Raw genomic sequence first — 24186 nt, forward strand, 5'->3', positions numbered from 1 at the left:
CTGCTAATGAAGATCATGCGATTTGATCAAAAGCTCCAGAACAAGCTCTTAGGCTAAATGGACCTAAATTTATTTCGTATATTACTGCACTACAGTAGTTGTTTTATACTTTAAAGACTGCTCCTGATGTTTCCCAACTTAGCAATCATGGACTGATAAGGACATCTCCATCGAAGATTACTTTTCAACATCTCATACGGTCTGATACGGTTCAGCAAGCAAAACCAGGACTCTCAGCTCACAATCCTCTGTGGTGAAGTCAGCGTGGAAACTCTTCTTCCGTCCTCTCCTGCTCGGTTCTCCCTGGATGTGAATGGGTACACTGGAAGCCCCGCCCGCCTCGGATGTAATGGGGCCCGATGATAACGCACCGTGCGCCGTGGAAGAACGTCACATCATCATCAGCAGTCTTCCTGGTGGGACTGCCGTGCTCCTCTGCTTGGCTTGTAGTCTCTACAGCACCTCTTGTTTTTGTGTGTGTATGTGTATGTATGTATGTATGTTTGTATGTGTGTTTGTGTGTGTGTGTTTGAGAGAGAGAGAGAGAGAGAGAGAGAGAGAGAGAGTGAGTGAGTGAGAGAGAGAGAGAGAGAGAGAGAGAGAGTGTGTGAGCCGCCGCCGCAAGAACACTTTACACCGCTGGAGAAATTTGCGGAGAAATTGGCCTGTTGGTTTCGTGGGGAGAGCGAGTGATACGTTGTGGACGAATGAAGAGACATGGTTGCAGGCGGAGAAGAGGGGCTGCATGGCTGTCCGTACTTCCAACCAGCGTTAAAGCTACTTTGATGCGACCGCTTAGCTAACAAGCTAACTGGGAATGTTTTCAGAAACTAGCCAGGTAGTTAGCTTGCTGGCTAGCTAAAACGGCTGGAGAAATTCGCTGTATAAATTTGGCAAACCGTTATAATGATGCTTGTATCTTTCGATATGTTTCCTGAAAGAATTGCGGCAACGTTGGAGACTGTATGTTGAATGTTTAGGGCTGCGGTGCCCGCTTGGTAGCTAATTTCCAGCAGGGACAATAGTTAACTGTCCAGGCAACAAGTCTGGTGCACAGTGCTGCTAAACAGACTCAAGTTTGTACTCATTTTGTGCATTTTTTTTAAAATCAGTTACTGGTTATGTAGAAAAGTAAGGCTCTGTGTTAAAATGTACGTTTAGAGCAAAGTAAAGGTAGCTTTATACAAAGGAAAGTAGGGTGCCACTTTAGATGCCCAGATTGTAGTGGATCGGGTCCCCCCGTTGTATAGGAGAACTTGTTGTCAGTTAATCGATACAATTATTGACGAGGAGACGAGTTGGATGAACATTATAAGTCGCCCACATGCGTTGGATCAGTTCCCGGACTTATGAACGGCATCTGAAGCAGAAGGTGGGAGACGTGAGCGCACAACCCTTGCAGCCCAGGGGAAGATGGCGGAGCGTTCCCGCAGGAGGTGGTGAAGCCAAAACTTTGGGACTTCTTGGATTTATCGCCAGACATTTTATCTCAGATCGTAGGACACATGCAGGCCAAAAAACGGTACTTAATTCTGTTCTCCGCCGGTGCGTGTCTCATTCTGTTGTTTTTTTTGGGGGGGATACAAGTCCCGCTATCCAGACGGGGACCCAGCCGGCGTGATGACCGCAGCCTCACCGGTTATCACCCCGGGGCTAGGTGGCGTCGCTTCCCAGGGTACCTGCAGCCTTTCAGGACCTGGGAGCAAGATCGGAGCGATGATCACAATGAACACATATCTCCTAGGGAGAAGAGGGACGCTAATTCAGGCGTTTACACTGGAAAACGCTGCAGAATGGAGTCCTGTTTTGATTTCTCCCTGTGTAAGAGGAATGGATTTAAAGTTTACATCTACCCCCAGCAGAAAGGGGAAAAGATGTCAGAGAGTTATCAGAACATCTTGTCCTCTATTGAAGGATCCAGGTTCTATACACCTGACTCAGGACAGGCATGCCTGTTTGTCCTGAGTCTGGACACACTAGACCGGGACCAGCTTTCACCCCAGTATGTGCACAACCTGAAAGCAAAAATCCAGAGCCTTCCTCTGTGGAATGGGGGCAAAAACCACATCATCTTCAATTTATACTCTGGCACCTGGCCAGACTACACAGAAGACCTTGGCTTCGACATCGGCCTTGCCATGTTGGCCAAGGCCAGCATCAGCACTGAGAACTTTCGGCCTAACTTTGACGTTTCTATTCCTCTTTTCTCTAAAGACCACCCTAGGACAGGAGGGGAAAGAGGCTACCTGAAACATAACACCATTCCCCCTTATAGGAAGTACATGCTTGTTTTTAAGGGGAAGAGGTACCTAACTGGAATAGGTTCGGACACTAGGAACGCTTTATACCATGTTCATAACTCAGAGGATGTGGTCCTCCTCACCACCTGTAAGCATGGGAAGGACTGGCAAAAGCACAAGGATGCACGCTGTGATAAAGACAACGCAGAATATGAAAAGTGAGTACCCAATTATTCAGTGTTTAACTGTACCTCAAGACAGTCATTCAGACCTTTTTGATGCACACTACACAGTAGCTGTATAGGGTGTGAGGGTTAATTAATGTTTTTGTAGATGATGAATGCACTATGTCTTGTATTTTAATCTTGTCCTTATTTTGTCTGTATCAAAATCCACTCTTATTAGGTGTTAAGTATTGAAGGTTTTGACAGGATGCCTGTTTCCTCCCAAGAGGAGGGGTCTGACTGTGTTCATATCACAACAACACACATATGTTACAATTAATGTTTTCCAGTTTGCTCAAATTATGGCTTTTATTGGTATTGTTCTTATGTTGCTATATTTTTCTTATTTCCTCTTATTCTTTCAGGCTGTATAAATGAAAGCTACTCTATTATTTGGATCTAGAGCATTAAATCTGGGATGTCATGGACATAAAGTGTCATTATGCTTCCCAGACATGAGGAAATGTGATGCGAGTATTTTTAAATGCAACATGGGCTGAGGGCTCTCAAGATCCCATTTTTCCCGCATTTGATTCCATAACATTTTGCACTATTGTTTTACCCAACAGCAATAGAAACACTTAAATGAACATCAGTATTTGTTACTTTAAATAGTCCTCACATCATATGATTTTATTTACCAAATTACACATCACAGGGCACAGATAAGTAGATTTGCTGTAATATCAGCCACAATAGCTACTGTATTAATGTAATTCAATTGATATTCCCATCTATCTATAAAGCCTTCTATTAAGCAGTGAATACATATGTTTGTCTTGCTCTTGACAACTCCACCTTTCTGCCTGTCAGTGTATTATGAGTTCTGATACTCTCTGGCAGAAATTGTGAAGCTCACTTAATTTAAAAATGCACACGCTCTGCTACCAGTTATCATGATGCACAGGGTTTATGAGCAAATAAATGAGTATGTTTGCTACAATCCTACCCAGCTGAAAACTTAAATAATGCTCCATAATTCTGTCTCTGTAACTTATCCCCATCCCTGCTGAAAGCAATATTGCACAGCCCCATTGCCTCAAAAGTTGCTCTGTTATCATCATCCAGTCCTACAGTTAAGCCATATTGTTTTCTGTGCCCAAATCTGATGAGCAAACTGGCGTCTGTCTCCCTACTTTGGCCAGTGGGATTCATTTCATGTCCCCCCAGACTGTGCTGTGTTGTTACTGGTGACTATATGGCGCTGGGTGTTTGACTGTGGCTCTTTGGAGTGGATTAACAGGGACAAAGCGCTGGTGCCAGTAAGGGGAAGCCACTCTGGCCCCTGTTTGCTCAGTCACTTCCCAGACAAACCCAACTACATCAGCCAGGAATGCCCTGGCCCCAATCCGTGTCCTGCGTGACCCCTCCGTTGTTTTGGGGCCTGCAGTGAGTGACCCCCATGTCAACTCTTTACCATGATTTTGTCAGTTTGGGTGACAGACCATTTCATAGTATGTTAAGGGGTCAGCTATGACACCTGGCTGCAACATATATTCTAATGGAAATGAGTGAGAGTTGTTTTCTTCCTGTCCTTTAAATCATGAGCTGGTTCTGATGTGTTTTCATATCATGATGTCAAATGTGTTTGCCTAGCATCAATCCTCTGATGTGTGTGTGTGCGCGCCCCTGCAGGTAAGTATCAGTTTTTGTGGTTCATTCGTTGGCTCAGCAGAATAACATTCTTCATATCACTTTTAAGACACGAGCTATCTGCTCTCTCTCTGCCTCTTTCTGCCAGCTGACTGCTTGCTGCCAAGTGCTGCCAGGGAATGATTTCACACAGTAAGATGGGTGACATCAGAGCCATAACCTAAAGGAAAAATTAATCCTCCTGTCATTAAGTAACATTGGGGGAGAAACAGGCTTTGGGTATCTCATTGGTCCTCGTCAGCTTAGCTTCATTTAATGGCTAAAGAACGTTCAATGGTTCTCAGTCAGTATATCCTCAGTAAGCCACACCACCATCATTCAACAGGCTTTGGCGTGATCCCCAGTCCACTGCAGAATTCCTTTTAAATTATATATAATGTATTTACTCATCTCAGCCTTACCTCCTCCATGTGCTGGTAGAGCCCCAACATTCAGCAATGTCTGTATGCCAGTAAAACTAATATTGATACAAAAATTTCTTGCACTTAAATAGCGAGGAGCATATATTATATACAGTTTCAAATAGAAAACTTGACACTCTTCCTCATCTAAGCCCACCTGTAAATTTTATCATGGTGGAACATATCAGCTTGCAGGTCTTACACGCATTATGACCTGGTTTGCCAGAACCCCATGTCAAGTAATTTAGATCTCAAGTTTGAAATGAAAAGGCAAAGTTTTCAAATTTCCCATGGTTTGTGTACATACAGTGCATTCAGAAAGTATTCAGACCCCTTCACTGTTTTCACAGTTTATGTTGACCGTTAAAATTCATTTTTTCCCTCATAAATCCACACTCAGCTACCCATAATGACAAAGCAAAAACATAATTTTAGAAGTGTTTGCAGATTTATTGAAAAGGAAAAACTGAAATATCACATTGACATAAGTATTCAGACCCTTTGTTATGACTATTGAAATTTAGCTCAGGTGTCTACCATTTCTGTTTATCATCTTTGAGATTTTTTTACATATTGATTGTAGTCCACCTGTGGTAAATTGAATTGATTGGACGTGATTTGGAAAGGCACACATCTGTCTATATAGGGTCTTGAAGCTGACAACGCATATCGGAGCAAAAACCAAGCCATGAGGTAGAAGGAACTGCCTGCAGATTTCAGATTGTGTCGAGGCACAGATCTGGGAAAGGTTACAAATAAAATTCTGATGGCTTAAATGTTGCCAAGAGCACAGTGGCCTCCATAATTCTTCAATGGAAGAAGTTTGGAACAACCAGGTCTCTCCCTAGAGCTGACCGCCCAGCCAAAATGAGCAACTGAGTGAGAAGCGCCTTGGTAAGAGAGTTGACTAGGAACCCGATGGTCACTCTGGCTGAGCTCCAGGGATCCTGTGTGGAGATGGGAGAAACTTCCAGAAGGACAACCATCACTGCAACTGATCTGGGCTTTATGGCAGAATGGCCAGAAAGAAGCCTTGAAAGCCCGCTTGGAGTTTGCAAAAAAGCACCAAAACGACACTCAGAAACAAGATTCTCTAGTCTGAACAGCGCAAAGTACAGCGATATCCTGTACCCAATCGCACATCTCTGGAGAGACCTAAAAATGGCTGTCCAAAGACGGTCCCCATCCAACCTGACAGAGCTTGAGAGGATCTGCAGAGAAGAATGGCAGAAAATCCCCAAATCCAGGTTTGCAAAGCTTGTTACATCATTTCCAAGAAGACTTGAGGCTGTAATCGCTGCCAAAGGTGCTTCAACTAAGTATGGAGTAAAGGGCCCAAATGCTTATGTCAGTGTGATATTTCAATTTTCCTTTTAAATAAAGTTGCACAAATTTGGGGTATTGAGTCCAGATTGATGAAGGAAAAGGAAACGTTATTATAAACTATCTTAGCATAAGGCTGCAACATAACAAAATGTGGAAAAAACTAAGGGGTCGGAATACTTTCTGATTGCACTGTAGAGGAAGCAAAGTGAAAAGTGCATTTCTCAGCCAGATATGCATTTTTTTATTAGAATTTTGTTTGGAACGGATCTGGTAAAAATATCTTGAAGTGCATAGCGATTTTACAGAACACAGTTTTAGACTGTTGGGACTCATCTTTTGCATTTCACTGTCTTTTTATTTTGGTGTGAAATAATACCCTACTATCTATTCTTACATTCATTCAGTGGACTTGGGTTTTATACCTGTTCTGTTTAAAGGTTGTGACAGTCTGAAATGAATGCTATCTATCAAACATGATCTTACGTTGAATTCATTGAATTCAGTCTTTTCATAGATCACTTGGCATTATTGCCTGTGTGCAATGTTAATCCAAATGACAAAGGAAAAAATAATCATATTTTATCCCTTCATATTCTTATTCTTCTGTCGTAAAGGATCATTTAAGGATGCTCTAGATGGAGTGGGACTCATAATAACAAGTGTAAACACTCTGAATGATCCTCCAAAAGATGCTTGACACTGAGGTGTAAGTGCACGTCATCTGTGCACACTATGGGCTGCTTTTTTAAAAATAAAACATTCATGGGTCTCTTGCTGTATTGGTCCTATCATTACATTAAGCTTTTCATGGAGTCTGTTTGGACTGCAAGTTGGGTGAGGAGTTAGCCTTTTCTGGCAGAAATCCAAATGGTTAACATTAGGTATGACGAGGCTGATTCATCAGTACCCAAAAGCCGAATCATTTTTAGCTGGTAATCATACCCAGCCCAGCTCTATATCCCTGGTCTGGCACCCAGCTGTGCGCAGCTTTCCAAGGGAGTGAGACTTAGAGGGGCCAAAGATGCGGGTGGAACAGTAGGCAAGGAAGGCAGTTGCCAAGGAGATCAATATTTGTTTTCGGGTCATGATTCAGCTTTACAAATGAAAAGTGTCCCTGACTTGTACTGTGCTGTAAACAACACACTAACTGGAGTAAGCTGCTTGTGGCATGTTGCAAATTTGGAAATTATTATTGAGCTGAGCTCTCAAAAATATCTCCCTGGATTAGGCAGCATTTTGCCAGACAGACAGATTTAGACGTGGGTTAAGACATTGGCCAATTTGTTAACGGGTCATATTTTAACTTCTGTTGGTGTGCCACTTTTATGCTTTTTCCATACAGAATCATCTCACTTACATAAAGCACGGATCAAAAATCAATCTTCAGATTGAACTGATGAAAATGTTAATTTGCACCGTCTTTGGGTTGTACTGAGTTCTCTATGCAGGTTTAGATATTTGATTGTGACCGAGTTGTACTGTCCTGTTACACAGCCCTATCGGTCAGACAGTGCAGTCTGTGGTCTAACTGGGTGGAAGTAATAGTTTCTGTGCCTGGCTGTGGCCCTTTGTGCGACAAATCCCTTTTATCCTCTCCCACTGACAACAAGGAAGTTGTCACAGACTGAATGCAGCCTCTCACTATAAGTACCATGTAATGGCCATGGTCGTTTTTGTGTAATAGTTGAGACTTTATGCTCCAGATGTTGGCTTGGTATGGTATGAGGATTTTGAAGCACTTTGTATGGGAACGTGTCGCCTGTTTTGCAGGAAAAAAATCCGTTACATCTGGACAGGGCATTGCATTCTACACTGTCTGATTTGTATTTTGTTGGTTGCGAGTTTAGTGTATTTTTTGGTTGTGCTTTATATTTAAAAGCTCTGTTGTCCAACCTTGCGATACTGTTGTCGTTTATCAGCTTGGATAAGGTGCCGAAACTTAAGTTCAAAAAAGCTAAGTTTAACTAAAGTCTTTCGTTACTCATATCTCCATGTGTCTCATTAGCTTTCTGTTAGTGGTGATAGGAACTTTGACTCAACCATCTAGCTAAGCTGCAATAGATGAACAAGATTCTGTCAGGAGACATGTTGCATGTTTTGCCTTGTAAAAGATCTGGGGCTCACAAAAGGAATGTGTTTCCATAAGGTGTGATTTTTTTTTTTTTTTTTTTTTTTTTTCTCTTCTCCCCAGTCTCTCTTGGCTACCTGATTATGTATATCTTATTTGAGCTGGATATGTTGTTCAAGGGCTAAAAACACCAAGTTATATGTTCTCCATTTGGCTTGTTTACCTGTCATGTCTCTGCTGTTTCCAGTCAGTGGGCAGAGTGAACTTTCTGCCTTCCTCTTCACCATACTCTGTCTTTCATACATCTGCTCTCAGCCACTGTCTACAAGTCTGTAATAGAGCCAAAGGAGAGAAGAAAAGATACAGCAGGAGGCAGGTCAGATGCAGTTTTAACCTCAAACTGAAAGCCTTCTCACGGCTTGTTTCCAATTAAGAGGCCCTGCCAAGTGAGAGAGTATGAGACACAGAAGAGTGTACAAACTGAGAGAGGGAACTGGAGGGAAAATACTTTAGGAACACAAAGAGAGAGAGCAGTGAGGGTCTGAGAAACTGAAAGACTGACAGAGAAAGTAAAAGCAAGTGAGAAGCAGAAAAGAGGAAAAACACATGCCAGCCATCCAGCAGCTAGAGGTGAGTGCAATAGCTGGCTGGGTGCTGACGTTGGTCTGCTAGGTGTATTTATAGACTTGCAGGGTTTTAATCCTCAGTGTTGGCCAAAGCCCCTGGCAAAGGGCTGCTAGCCAACTTGATTCAGGCTTTGCAGAGCTCTGGGAAAATGACAATCGTTGGGGGAGGATGTTCGATCTCTGAGTTCTTGCACAGTAACTATAAATGCCTTTTTTTCAAATATTCAACACATTGGATCAGCAGTTAGGTTTGTCCTTTAAACAAGCTCATAGTGTACTTGTTTAGAGTCTAACACATTTCTTAAGAGTGCCTCTAGCCAAGCACATCTAAAAGCAACAACTGCTATACAATAAGTATTTATCTATACAACAAAGGTATTAGACAATAAAAACTTGTCAGAAACGGCTTCTCAGTAATCACAAATCTCGCAGTCTCCTTGTGGTATCTCCATAGCTCCCAAGGCCCTGATGTGTAGGTAGATACATTTTGGAGGAGGTAAACATCAGCTCCAGTGGTACCTCAGACAGAGCCACAGATATTATGCCTGTAGCCTCCATAACACCCTGACATGGAAGCATAATTAACCTTTAGGGACCTGACTCTAAGCAAACCTTGAAGAATTGGCGTTGGCAAAGGTGGACTGATCAAACACTGTATTATTCCATGTCTTCTGTTAAAACTTGCAAGAGAAAACATCGTTTGTACTGTTTGGATCTTTTAGTTTTTTTTCTGTCATCCTGCGTCATTGTTCATTTCCATACAGTATCCATTTTGGCAGGCTAGTAGATCAATGAGCTGCTGTAAAGTGACTGAGGAGATGCCATATTCACTTGGTAGTGTGTTCTCACTGGACTGAAATTAATGTCTCATTTGGAGGAACTTTTCTCCATTCCTGAAGTACATTTTTCTTTATGTCAGTTTAATTTACGTTGCTAATTTCACACCTGAATTGGCTGTGCGGTTTCTCTGCATAGAAGGAAATTTCTCACATTACAACAATGAGTGGGGATGAGCTCCTCTGAATGCTGTTATTGGGAACAAGTTTTTTATTTTTATGACACACGGAGCTTTCCTCTAAATGACTGGTTTGAGATTTTTTTTTTTTACTACTGTGTAAAAGGATTTAGCCCATGGTAAGTGATTGCTAAGGAAACAAATGCAGGAAAGTGGATACCTCAGCAGCTGGGCTATCACATGGCTGGCATTGTTATTGTACATAAAAGTGTCATATCATGTAAAAATGACTAAACAAAGTGACTTCCTACTGCAGACAGAGGTACATGGGGCTGACCTATCAGGTCAAAGCTAATCCTGTTTATTCACAACATTATGGATTTGAGTAAAACCGATTACCTGTGCAGAATGTCTTATGACCTACCGTCCTATCAATTTCTACTGTAGCTTTTACTAAAGAATAGATTATCGTAATTTTCCATATAAAGTATACTAATAATGTGTGTTTATGTGTTGTGCATTTATGTATGTTTGCATGCACATATGTCTGCTTTATCCTGGAAACCGCAGAAAGTGAATTGTTTCCCAGAAGGGTTCAGCCTACTCACCTCTCAATTGATTGCCATCTCATTTTTCACTGCCAGGATTTATAGAGAGGGAGGTCAAGGGTGACCAAAGGGAATAACCGTCAATGTTCACGTCTCATCACTAATTCATTACTACCGGTGCCTGTGAATTAGCTAGCTCTACTTCACCTTGACTTTAGCTCTTGGCCAATGACTTGGTGTGACCTGGCAACTTGAGGTATTATTTGTAGGCATCTTAGTCGTATGTACTTGAGCATGTGCTTGATTGGTTGCAGATGTTTTCTGCACTCTCTCTCTTCACACCCGCTCTCCGATTCAAATTCAAATATGCTTTATTTGCTTGAATGGGTTTTAGCTGTACTCTCATTCTCATTGGAGGCTGGTTGTTCAGGACAGAGGGCAGTGCATTTTGTTTGCGATGCTCCCTCTCTAGCTCGGCTCTTGTCCTGACAGGATGATGTATGTCTCGTCCTTGGCAGCAATGTGCAGGTGATGTATTTCACTTGGAATGCTGGGAGAGTGGAATAAGGAACAGGATGTCCACATGCCAGGCACAGAGTGTGGTCCAATCCAGAAAAAGCTTTTCAGTCATCATGTAGGGGCACACATCATCATTTCCATGCTGCTTCACAGATGTGATAAAGTCTAGCTGGGTGAAACAGTAAGGCAGAAAGTAGGGGCTGCTGACAAGCAAAGATGGATCTGGGGATCTGGGGGTTAGGGTGTGGAAAAAGTGAAACAGAAATAGTAATCAGACACATGCAGCACTTTATGATGATGGAGATGAACAGGCTTACCTTTGTGAAAGTTTCATCTAAAATCAATTTTTATGGTGTTATGATACTTGCGCCTGATTGGAACAGGTTTTCTTTACTATGTTTGCTAAAGAGTTAAAGCTGTTGTCGTAGCATAGTGCAGAAAAGTTGTCTTTGGTCCACCTCAAACCATTGGTCTGTGGTCCATTTTCTGCAAGCCATTCACTGATATATATAATGTTTCTCTAGCAGAGTCCTCTAAAGTACCACTGGTGGAGGATCTAGGGACAAAGATGTAACTTTATGGAACTGACTCATCATTTAGCAAGCCAGTGTTTGCATGACACATGAGGCACATTTACAGTCCTTTCAAACACTCAGATAAGTTGTTTGCTCAACATGACAGGGGTTTTCCCAATTATCCCTCATGTACAATGAAATATGTTGTGAGAGCTACATGCAGAATTAAGCAGCACTCTAAAACCAAAGCCAGCCAAATCCTATGGGCTTTTAATCCTTCAGTTAGTGTGGATAGTATGCCTGCCAAGCCCACGGACATTTTTCAATGTCTGTAACTCTTGACTCTGTGCCACAAAATATTTTTTAATATTTCATGTATTATTTTAGGAAGGGAGGATGGGATTACTGTACAGTTTAAATAGTTTTAAAGACTGTTTCTGTTTATGAGGTTGCTATAGAGGAACTGACTGACATATCCTGGGGAGGTGGGCCACATGAGAGTGATTGTTCATGTATCTTCTCAAAGGTACTTCTGGCAATGTATCATCACCACCATGTGGGACCATGTTATGCTGTGGTAATGTAACCACACTTGGCAACATCGAAAAATCATGCACCATCATGTTGTAGAGCTTGGATGGGTAATGGCTTGAATCATCAGATAAAACTGGCACACAAACACACACACACAGATATGCTATCTCGCGCTGTCCTCTTTGGACTCCACTTTGTCAGATAAGGGATTCAGCCAGCACTGTGAGAGGAAGGGAAGCACCAGCACACATGATGATAACACTGAGTATTTTATAGTCTTAACTCTTCCGTGAAATGATGGCCTTACTCAGTCTGTTCTTTGTCGCAGTCCATAACAGATTAAGTTAGACTCGCAATAATGTTAAAGTCACCAAATTATGTCAAGAAGAAAAGCAACAGAACAGTTGAATGAAAAAAATGATTGAATTGATGGCAAACAAGTAAGGACTGACAACAACTGTTCTGTTTATAAACCGCTTTCTGATTTACCAAATAGGTAGGTTGGTGTGACTAAACTGAAACAACTTTTCACTGGTACAATGGCCCTGTTCATACCTGGCATTAACATGCCTTTCCACGTGCTTGTCAAGTGACCACTTGTGGTCAGATCACACCTCCCTGCTCAATGTGCAAGTACACACATACATCAATTCCATTTGCAAAGACCAAATGCATTGTTGTTTCTAACCGGCGGGAGGCTGCAATTCACTTCACCTGCCTAGTCTCTTGGAAATTAAAAGAAAAAGAAGAAATCAAAAGAATAAATCCCTGGATTATTTATTGGCGAATCCTGGACAAACCAAATCACCCAAGATGTTTTATACACTTGTAATATATCTCTATGGACTTTTCAAAATTTTACGACGCCATGGACAAAGCCAGCTTATGCAGTTTGTACAACTTGTATTTGTTTGCGAATGAGAATGTACGTTTGCTTACGTAGAGGACAACAGTTCGCATACACACTGCTTAAAAAATGTGGCCCTATGCTGCCCACGCTGAGTGATCAGATCTCAATGGATCTTGGGTGCATTCACACCTGTACTTAGAGCTGTACACTTGCGATTGGATCCCCCAAGACACGTGTTAATGCAGGGTATGAACAGGACCTGTAATTTTGTGCCTGTTGGCTGAGCGTCATAGAGTCGCTTTCATTCTCTCACCTGGTGAAATCTGTGACTTCCCCTTGTGAGGTCACAACCAGAGGGCAAGACAGGAAGCATTGTCTTTGATCTTTCCTGCTGTTCAAACTAATTACCTGCCCTCAGAAGCAAGCACTGCTGGCTGTGGAATTCATTAACAGACGATAAATTTGTTCTGGGCCAGTGTGTCTGCGAGGATACAGAGGAATTTAGCTCCCTCATAGGCTACTGTTATGCAGTCTAAATTCCACTCTGAGACCAGGCTAACTTGCCCTTGTGTGTAACATTGACAGATTAGTGATGATGTGCAGAGGATGTTAGTATTTGGTGGGCTACCCCACCTAAAAGTAGTAATTGTATTGGCCAGAGTGGAAGAGATTAGGTTTAGAATAAAATATCCAAGCAGCCTGTCGAGGATTTTTTTTTGATATGGAAAGACGATTTATTTGTTCTCAGACTTATGGCCAATTCTTGGTATCTGCTTGCTCTTGGACAGAATGTCTTTCATACTACAATTGGATGACACGCAGATACATTCTGTTCATTCACACTAGAAAACATGATCAACCTCCTGACAGAAGTTTACTGATCCATAGTTTGAAAAAGTCAAAAAAAGAAAACACTGTCGGCAGCATCTCAACAAGAATTGGACCAAGGATGAGAAATAAACTACGTGCACAAAACAAGCATCTAGTTTACCTGTCTTGCAGTGTGGACAGTCTCAAATTTTGTGGATGCACATGGACTAGGGCAGACGACAAAATTTACGTCATGTGGACCCTTTCGGACACTCAGACACAGCTTGAATTAACCTTTATACAGTATACATTGTAATGCTTGTCAGATGGGCTCACGAGATGTTCATCCAATTGCATTGACCTAATTTTCACTGGTATTCACATAGCTTTATGTAACATTATGCCTGAACGTTCTCTTTCCATGAAACACGCTGTGAGTATGAGTCATGGAGAAGAGACATAGATGTAGGTTAGAAAATAAATAATTAAAGTAGTAAAGACTTTCAACAGTTACAACATGACATTTAAAAAAAGCAGTTGGACCTCAACACTGTTTGCATGGTGCTAATATGTGCATGTCCTGCTGAATAAAAGGTGATAACTGTGACAGGGTATGACAATGTTTTTAGTGACTCAAAGTAATTACAACCTTCGTCATTTGTCTAATCCTCCCTCTATCCTCCTTTTGACCTCAAATGTTTTTAAAAGGCTGAGAATACCACCCATTTTATGACAACAGTTTTTGTATATATTTTTTAGTTATATTATAGAACTTTATAAAAATCACATTTCATTTTTGAATATTTTTGTGATTATCTGTAAAATAATTGAAGGTCTGCTAAACTCTGCACAGTAGAAATTGTCTATAGTTTTGCACTATCCCCTTACTTTCATATATTTTATCTTTCTGTAATCAGTGTAATAATATGAAAAGGTTTTAAGACTTAAGCTTGTGCACTCAGTAGGGTCTCATTTGGCATCACTGATAGCCGGTAGATGTGGAGGTCTGTGTTTGTGGAATATCATGGTATCAGCGTAGGATTAGGTCACCCTCCCCCACAGTCATCACATTAGTGAGTGAGGATTTATTAGATGGCTTAAAATATGAGGGGTGTTAGGCAGTGGTGTATTGTAGCGCTAGCCCTTCTTTCAGTTAAAGCCTTTGTGAGAATGACCATGGTATAGAGATGTCAGAGTGAGTTCTAAATACCACGTTGTACATGTGTCATTCAATCAAAAGTGTTTGTGTTTAGCCAGTTATATTGGTTTAACATGTTAGTTGTGCTAGACAACTTGATTATTAAATAATTTGAAAGGCCTAATAGTATCCGCTGGCGGAAAAAGTAGACTCATCCCTGTAGAACTGACATGTTTCTGACATTCACTGGCTGCTGTCCAACATAGTGCTGCTTTACTGAAATACTAACCTGTTGAATGCCTCTTTGGATATTGAACTCTCACAGCTCTAAGAAAAAAAGATTGACTCAGCAGAATAAAGAGCATAAAGAATTCCTTCTTCAACTTTCATTTTGAAGAGCATTGCCAGTGCGTTAGCCAATTGCCGCAAATTTCTGTTAGTTGCTGCAATTTTGTGTATCCTCTGGGATAAACTGCAGTATTTTAGCTTTTCCCCATCAACATTAGTACAGCCACCAACCTGTAATCTCTCTTTCTGTCACTGAGGCAATGGGGCTTCTCTCTCCTCTCTGGTCTTGTAATTGTGAGGTAATCATCATTCCCCTTGTGAGAGCTAAAAGACTGTGTTTACATGTCGTTTTTGGCGGCTTGACTTGGCGAGACACTAATTTACTCTCTCACCAGTAGATTGAAGCGGCTCTTCTCATTACTTCACACTGGCCTTGCACACATAGCCATTCTTTTCTCAGTGCATTTGAGGCTGGTTGTTATCAGCAGGTTGGATAAACTTCATTTTCTCTCTCTTTCATATGATGATTTTAAAGGGAACGCTAACCTAAATAAAAAAAATTAAATATTTTCTCACTTAACTATAGTGGAATCTATCCATCCATTTTGGTTTTATTTGTTTAAGTTTTAAGATATCTTTACCCAATATAATTAAGGTAAATGCAATTTGTTTCTGTAAAAAACAAAAATTACATTTAAAATATTTAGCAGCAACATCTGTTTACAGAAACAATGCATTAGTTACTTTGAATGAACTACAACTGAACACTTTAAACTGGGACTACTTTCACTTTCTGAAGAAATCCTAACCTGGAAGACTGTTGAAAATATATTCTGTGGATTATTCACAGTAATGAGGCCGATGTCTCAATGTTATTTTCTTCTTCTTATTATTATTATTTTTTTTTTTTTCCAAAATTCTGTAAGCACCTCAAATGAAATTCCATTCACTTCCGTTATATTGAGGTGAAGCCAGAACCCTTAGAGAAAGATGTTTCAAGAAAGGCAACTGAGAAAATATCTCTCTTGTTAATGTCTTGCTTGCTTTGTTTGCCAAGGCTACCCATTTAGTGCCCTATAAAATGGTTTCAGTAAGGTCTCAAGGTCAGCGCCTCTCCTTTTCACAATCTTGAACTTGAACTTGGGGAGAAAAATTGTATTTTGACTTGTTGCACAGGGTTTTGTGACATTTGGTGAGGACACTTAAAATAATCCATGCAGGTTTTGCCGTGCATCATCCAGAGCCCCTCAGCCTGACCTCAGCCAAGCCCCCTTGGATGTTCAGCTTTCAGCTTTGCATTATCCCTTGTGGTGTCCTTGGTCATAACTGTCACATGGACACACACCCGTGGTCGCACTCACGTTTACAGTCCAAGAGTGCAAAGGTCGATTGAGATATAAATGGCTAACACAAGTAAATAGCATAAACTCTCTAATTTTTCCTTCCCTCTACTAATCACTCTCTATTTCCCTCTCCCCTGAAACAGTTGCATATGTGTATGTCCCAAAATAAAATAAAAAAACCTCATGTTTGTACAGATTCACACATGCACATGCTCATGTACGTGTCCTTGCAGTTCAGCAATCACATTACCCCTCAGATATTGTCCCAAATCACACCCACACGCAAACACAGAATGCTTCAAAACAGATTTCTCAGTCCAGGCAGATCCTAGCCTCAGCAGTCAAGCTTTATCTAAATCCCTCTCTCAGCATGGTGGATATTGGATCAGATCAGACACAGCCCACAAGTCCATTTGATGGTGCATTGATAGCAAACTCAGTTGATAGCAGCGCATATACTGAACCAAAAGAGACATTACAAAGCCCTCTTCTCCGTATCATGTCTGTTGTCACAGTTGCTTTGCCATTAAAGAGAGGAGGCTTTCTGTGAGTTGACAGGGTTTTTCACCCTTGTAAAGAAAAAAACAAAAAAACAATTGATGTTCAGAAAAAGTTTCCACATGCTGATACATTCACAGAACTCACATAGGTACTCCTGTGGTTTCACACAACTACTCATTTTATTTCATACATTTTTGTTTTTTTTCTTCTTCTTTTTGTTTTTTTTACTGATTACATTTTTTATCGGTCTTTTAATCTGTCCAATGTGCCCATCCCACCCTTCACCACTTTCCCTCTTCCTTTACCTCCTTCCCTAACTCCCTCCCTCCCCCTCCTCAGTTCCCATCTATTAATCACGCTCTCCTTTCCCGTTTCCCTATGCCTCACCCTCTACCTCTGTGTCATTCAATGCCTCTCTGTTCTCCATCACTGTTTCCCTCATCACCTCCTCCTATCTCTTCCTCTGTTCGTCCCTGTTTGGCCCAGGCACAGAGACATTCCTGACCTGGATTTATCTCTTTAGCAGAGCAGCCACTGCAACAGCAGCAGCACCAGCTAGGCACTTTTTCCAGCAGAAGTCAGTTACTGGCTGTTTGACAGCATTCTTTCATAGATCAGGGCCCTCTCAGATTAATCTGCTGAACTTCAAACTTTGTTCCAAATGGGACACACTTACTGGCCATTGTAATGTGTATATATTCATTCATGCATTCATTCATATAGTCATTAACCACAACCATGTTGTTGGTTCATAGCTGGACTAAGAGATCCCAAAAATGTTGATTAGTGACCTAATTTTATCCAGAATGATTAAAAAAAATTGAGATATAGTTGAATTAATGGCAGTCTAAAAAATTGAAGGATTAGGCTATATTACTCAGGCCATGTCATGTTTGGAAATTTGAAGTTAATTTATATTCCTCAAAATCACTCTCACCTATTGCCACAGAGAGCAAGTCTCTCTGTCGTCACCGCAGTCAAATAATTTGACCCTGAACTGTCTATTCTGTCACTCTCTCACATCTTTATGTTGCCTGACTTTACAAGCCTGACCTGACATTCCACCACTAATGACTTTTCCATTAACAGTCATTTCATTATTTCCAAGACTTCCCCTGTTCTGGTTTATGGTACCAGGAGAGCACTTCAAAGCATCTTTCCCATCAACCTCATCAAGCTGATGGATGGCTGATTAGAGAAGTGGGCAAGGCTTCCTCCAAACTCCTAAGGGAGTCAGTGAAAATCAGCAGCTCATTTATAACAAACATTTTCTGGATGGATGTTAAGTGTGCATGTTTTGGTCAGTGTGCGTTGAGCTAACTCTACGGCGTGTATGACTCCATTTTTAGGAGGGATATGTGTAGAGATGAAAGGTTTTTGCTTTTTGATTCTCATGTTGAGAGGGGCTTAAGATGGATGGAGACTGAGAAGGGGGAAAAAGAAAAAGAAGAGTGATAGAAGATTCAAAGCATAGTAATTAGGTGAATTAACCTGGGGTCATGTAGAACTGGTAGAGCCTGAGACCCCCCTCTGTGTGTCTGTAAATGTTTTATAAAGCTGTCTTTGAATTCATTAACCAGGGGAAGATGAGTGAGCCCAAGGTGCCTTTGGGGAAATGAGTAAAGGCTTTGTTTTTCAAAAAGCCATGTTAGTGCTAACATCATCTTTACTGCATTGACTCAGGGTGGAGCACATATCTTTCCTTAAACCCTACAAAGCAGCAATTTTGGTTCTTGACTGTTGGAAAAGTGTCTTCTTTCTTTTAAGTGTAACAAAATGAACTTTCATCTGTTCAGTGTGTACTTAAAACAAACAAATGCAGTGATTCTAGTATAATTATGTGACGTATTGCTACTCAGTGACAAATAGGGCTCAGAAAAATTAAACAATTATCCCTGCGTTCAATTGCTATGTATTTTTCTTTTACCTTGTGTTTATTCAAACAATCAATTAAATTTTCTTGGTAGACAAATTATCCACAACCATGATGTAGTCTACTGTGGTTCAAGCTTTACCATGAAGGGAGGTATGTTAAATTTATTTGGTCCTTTTCCTTCAAACAACCTCTGAAATAAAGCCTATTTTATGGGACTTGGATATTCCTCCACAGGAAATGTGTTCACCAGTGAATTACTTAATAGTAAAAAAGTAGAATGCTTAATTATACACCATCATCTTCAGATGTCACGGCACAGCCAAGCTTGTGTGACAATGTGTAGTTTTTTTCAATTAAATCCCTGAAGCTCCGCTGCCATCCACTTTTTTTGGCCCAGTATCATGTCCCCAACCCTGCTCAAGGTAATGTTAGCCAGCCCCAATACTTCAAAAAAGTTGCTCATCTATCATGGCCGCAGGTAAAACAGTCAAGATTAACTACCCCATTAAGTACAAGATAGTGCATTGAATGTCATTCATAATAATGTTAGCCATTAATCTGTAATGCCCCAATCCTGAGGCCACTGGAGTATTTTAAGCTACATAACTAATTTAGGCAAGTTAATGTCATGCTCTTCAGTTATCCTGGCTACTAAATTATGTGTCCTCATCTCTTAAAGTTCTTAGGTATTGTCTGTATTGCATTGCTGGAATAGCTATCCCAGTGTAATTTAAATCCACACACACACACACACACACACACACACACACACACACACACACACACACACACACACACACACACACAAATCAAGCATTCCATCTTGCATTGGATTGGTGTTACCTGATCCCTACAAGCTCAATAAAACCACTGCTGATGTCCAATGTTTCCACATTCCTTAGGGATGACTTTCTACAGAAGCGTAATACATTCTCCCTATACCAGAGGCCAGTTTTCTCTCTAATATCTATCTCTGATGCATAATTAACCACACGTAACATGCGTATGAGGGGTGCTCATTAACCCCTTGTTATAAACGGCCTTTTGATCGCCCTGTGGAGATGAAAGGAATCATGTAATGATTGCTCACAAACTTGAGAACACAGTGTATGTGTGTTTATTTTTTACAGGTTATTTGCAGGTCTGATGCAAGTCTTCCACAAAGAGAGTGTATTTATTTTTATCCCCCCCCATGCCTATCACTGTGCATTGTACATGTCTACCTCTTGGTGTGCAGTCCTGTCAGGGGAAACAAAGCAGCTAGGTGTCGCAGTGTCTTGAACTGTTGAAGCCGCTCTGATGTGTATTGAGTTCAAAAGTAGGCTTTATGTGTGTGTTTGCGTTTTGTGTGACATTGGTGGTGCTGTCTGCACGGGGCTTTGATACAGTGTGCGGTTGTCAACTGCTGTTTTTTTTTTTCTTCCCTCTCTTTCTCATCTGATGACACTAACTTTTAGTCAGTGCCTTTCAGGCTGAAATTCCTCTGGCTCAAATTTGGTCCTGGCAATAGCCAACTGCCCGTCAACTTGACTCAGCTGTGACAGAAAAGAGAAAGCAGAAAATGTGATTTAAAAAGTCAGTAAGGGATGGGAGTCGGGTGAAAGTGCGGGATAGTACCGGAGCTGCCTTCATTTGCCCCTCTTATGTTTATTTTAAGTTTGCAGTTCTCTCTTGTTAAGGATTCTGACCAAGATGAGTGATGGCTACACAATGAACTGGAGGCAGCGTATTTGAAAGAGTAATGCCTATGTAATTTTTTTACATTCTTTAACCTAACTAAACTGCTAAGAGCCGTCTGTGGACTTGCATTCTGTCAGTCATGGCACAGAAGCATGCAATAAATTAGGCCAAAGCGGAGCTTGCCAATAGTGAAGAAATGTTTTCATTTGTTGAACTATAAAACAACTTTGAGTATCCTTATCCAGGTGCAAGCATATTACAGTAGCATTTAGCATAGAGATCAATCCTCTAAATGATTTCTTGTTTAATAATTTAGTCTATTAAATGTCAACAAATTTCCTTCATGGTTCCCCAAAGCCCAATGGGAGGTCTCAATTTATTTATTTTTTCTGACCAACAGTTTAAAACCCACTTTTATTCAGTTTACCATGATATAAAAAAGAAAAAACATTTGAGAAAATTTCACTGAAGAATGTTTGGGGGTTTTGATTGAAAAAAGAAACAATTAATCAATTAGTAGTAATCAGCAAAAGTAGTTGCTGATTAATTTTCTGATGATCGAGTGATGAATTAATCATCTTATCGTTTCACCTCTAGTTTGGATCGTGATCTAGTGAACTTAAATCTTTGATCTAATTGTAATAGCATTAGTTATTAGTTCTGTTGGTTTACCTCTAAAATTTGCAAAAAAGGCAAGGAAATGCCATTTTTGAGTGTTTGTTTATATTCATTTCTTAATTTATTTTGTATGTCATGGGTCATGATAAGATGTTCTAAGTGTTCAAAAGAACAAAAAGCAGATGGGGGGATAAGGATTGCAAAATCAGGGCCATAGAAATCATGTTGTTCCCCATGAATGGAGCAATCGTTCTGTGGGCCTGTCACACCAACTGGGCCTGTATCATTTGCTAAGAGATGCATTATTTCTTCAAAATTCATACAAATCAAATGATATAGTTCATGGTGTGTAGTGGATGAACAAATAATTTCTTAAATTAAAGTAGATGCACCCATAGTTCCCTGTTGACACGCTGTCCCAGGACAGAAGACAGTTTGGGGGAAACCCACATGAGCACTTTGACTTGTCATTTATCAGTTGAAGCAGTGCCTCCTTTGATTGTGGTCCTTTGTGAGTTTTTACGTTAGAAATGTGTGTGGTCTCTTGCGCAAATTCTGAGGCTCCTCAGGCACTTGACAGAATGAGCCATGCATTTCTTTTTAACTCCATCCATTCTCATTGCTAGGAGACTGGTTGATGATTTTTTTTTTGCTTGACCCAGCTAACCTCCTGTTATTCTTTTCTCTTTCTGTGAATCAAACTGTTCCTTTCCTGCAATATTGATGAATGACATTTGATTATATCCATGAATGAATAGGTTTATATAAAGATGGCATAAGAGTAGATCTCCCACAGAACTAAAGGTGATGGTTTGCCATTTTACTGTCGCGTCCGTGCTCTTTTTCCCAATAAGACACCTAGTAAAATTGAGGCATGTTCCATTAATAGACAGTTTCATTATTGAGCTGAGTTATGGTGTTGAAGTGATGATGCTGCATTTATACACTTTAAGATTTTATTCACTCATCTCTCCTCCTGTAAATACATCTAAATGAGAATTTGGTCACTACATACATTCCCCATGTCTGTAGAAACTATGCTCCAATTTATAGCCAACAAAAAGTCACTGTGAGTCAGCCTCCATGTCTTCATCTTGGTCATCTCTCAAAGCATTGAAGTTCATAAAGCCATTATTTCACAGTGTCAATAAATAGAAGTTACTTGGATATAACTTTTCTAGTTTTTGCAGAACAAGTTGTATTCAGACTCCAAATGTCATATATGTACCTTCTTACTTGATATATATTCCAGCTGAAAGTTCTGTGGCAATGCCAATCTACTTTACACTCATTACTTACAGGTGCATAGCAAGAGCTGATTGTTAAGGTTCTCTTGCATGCTGTGGAGATATTCACAACTAGTCTTTTCATCTCGTTGAACAATAATAATTAATTGTAGAATCTTTAGAATAATTTTTGAGACCTTACACTTCTACTACATTATAACCACTACTTCCAGTTAACACAGTATATGAAAACAAAAGGTGTTTTTTTTGTTTTTTTTAACTCGTCTCAGTGCCTCTGTCTCTCACAGTCACACACAGAGTGCTCATAGGAAAGAACTGTCATTTCTAAAAGATGGTCATTTCTTACCAAGAGCAGTAGAATGGTCAGTAAATCTGAACGCTGTGGTCACTCCGGTTCAACAGTTGGTTGAGGTTAAAACCTCATTGAATGTGCATTCTCACAGTTTGAAGATTTGTACACAGCCTTACAGTAGGATATATTGTTTTGCAGTTTGGTTTGACTATTTTCAGTATCCCAATTTATTATTTCACGCTTAGGGTGATCAAGCTGATACATATTTAAACAGATTTTGATACTCCGGAAGAATTTCTGTGCTATTAATTTCAAATTGGTGTAATATCAACATTGTTCACCATTTGCGTACCATTTGCATATAATACCCTATTTTTGAAATGAATGATGATGCTACATTTTTTAAAGCTAGTGTCGGACAGTAGTTTATCTCCATCTTATTCCTGTAGTTTTAATAATAGCCTTATAAGTAATTTTTAGTTTTATCATAACATTTATTCTAGTATTTTGCATATCATAATATGGATGTAGCAAAAAGACTAACTGAAGCTCATTACTTCAACTGTTCTGGCATCACTGGAGGAAAAAAAACAAAAAAAAAATCTGTTACTGTGAGACTGCTATGCTCACCAGCAGCCATCTGCATGTTGGAGCCCTGAAAATATGGGACAAGGCAGGATTTACCTCGTATCATGTAGAGTTAATTTCTGACATTTGTGCAAGAGACAGGGTATGACTAACTGCTCACTGACATCTATCCTTTTTTTCCACAATGAGACCAATCTGTTGAACAACTAAATGCATCACAATTTGAAATCTGGGACAAATAATACAGAAAATGCACACCTAGGCAGGAGCTGGTTTATGAAGATGAAAATGTTTTTTGAGCACTCATCTGTAACATCTCCACTGACATGTGATAGCAAACTGTGATACTGCTCCTCCGCACAGGCAGCCATCTGGAAGAGTGGGGAAGAATGGAGGTATGTAGGGAGATGAACATCTGGTCTTTTCTGAGTTTGCACTGACAGGAAATGTAATGGATGGGAGATTTACACCCAGCCAAGCCCAGATATGGACCTATACTTTTGTTTTTATAAGCCTGCAAAACGGTCAGTTATTACTCGCCTCTGGCTGGATTACTTGTTTGTCATGCTTAATGATAGTCTAGAATATCTGTGATGGAGTTAGACTGATGAATCAAGTCATGGTTTAATAATGTATGCACAGATAAAAGCAGCCAGTAGTAGTATTTACTACTATGTGCTGGGTTGATAATGGAGTTCTGTGTACATTATAGTGTATTACAATAGATGGCATCAGGCTTAACTGTAGGCTTTATGCTTTTTGTGGCTGTTAATCTTCTCTGAAGTTGCTGTAGTGGCAGTTAACTGCAAATGGTATGTGTACTCTAAAGTGAGATTACCTGGATATATATTACATAATAACCTAAATTAATTCAACATTGCAGTATGTATTTCACATTGCACTCATTTGTGATCCCCATATGATAGTACCGTAAGTACGTAGCATAAACACTTAACTAAGACCAAGATTTTGTGTTTGATGATCTTGTGTAATGGTTACTGCAATGGATGACATCTAACAGAATTAAACCATGTGCTCTTTAGGCCAAAAGTGAGAGAGGCCATCTTCTTACAAAGATACTTGGTTGCACATACATTACATTGCTTACAACTCCAAACCAATAAATTCCAGTGAACCTTACCAAACCAAGAGTGAAGTGAAATTTGTCAATGTTTGCATTAAATATTTTGTCTGGTTAGCCTCTTAGTTCCGACAGTCCTACACCACCACAACACTCTGATGTTAAAAAGTGGTGTTATAAAGTGTCATTGATATGTCACTCAGTCTAATCATGCATTCCCACTATAATGTAAAAGCTTTTGAGAACTTGATATCCAGCTGGCTTG

At 40.3% G+C, this 24186-nt stretch overlaps 1 protein-coding gene across 1 annotated transcript in view; it reads left to right on the forward strand.

Annotated features, from left to right (window-relative positions):
- Window positions 1-394: 394 nt before the first annotated feature.
- LOC120784183 (exostosin-1a-like) overlaps window positions 395-24186 on the forward strand; it is a 39908-nt gene continuing 16116 nt past the window's right edge. The window contains exon 1 of the mRNA XM_040117725.1: window positions 395-2458. Within this exon, the coding sequence (XP_039973659.1) occupies window positions 1506-2458 (953 nt within the window). The 5' untranslated portion in view covers window positions 395-1505. The remainder of the gene's footprint in view (window positions 2459-24186) is intronic.

This window comes from Xiphias gladius, chromosome 22, assembly GCF_016859285.1.
Source record: "Xiphias gladius isolate SHS-SW01 ecotype Sanya breed wild chromosome 22, ASM1685928v1, whole genome shotgun sequence".
Lineage (NCBI taxonomy): Eukaryota > Metazoa > Chordata > Actinopteri > Istiophoriformes > Xiphiidae > Xiphias > Xiphias gladius.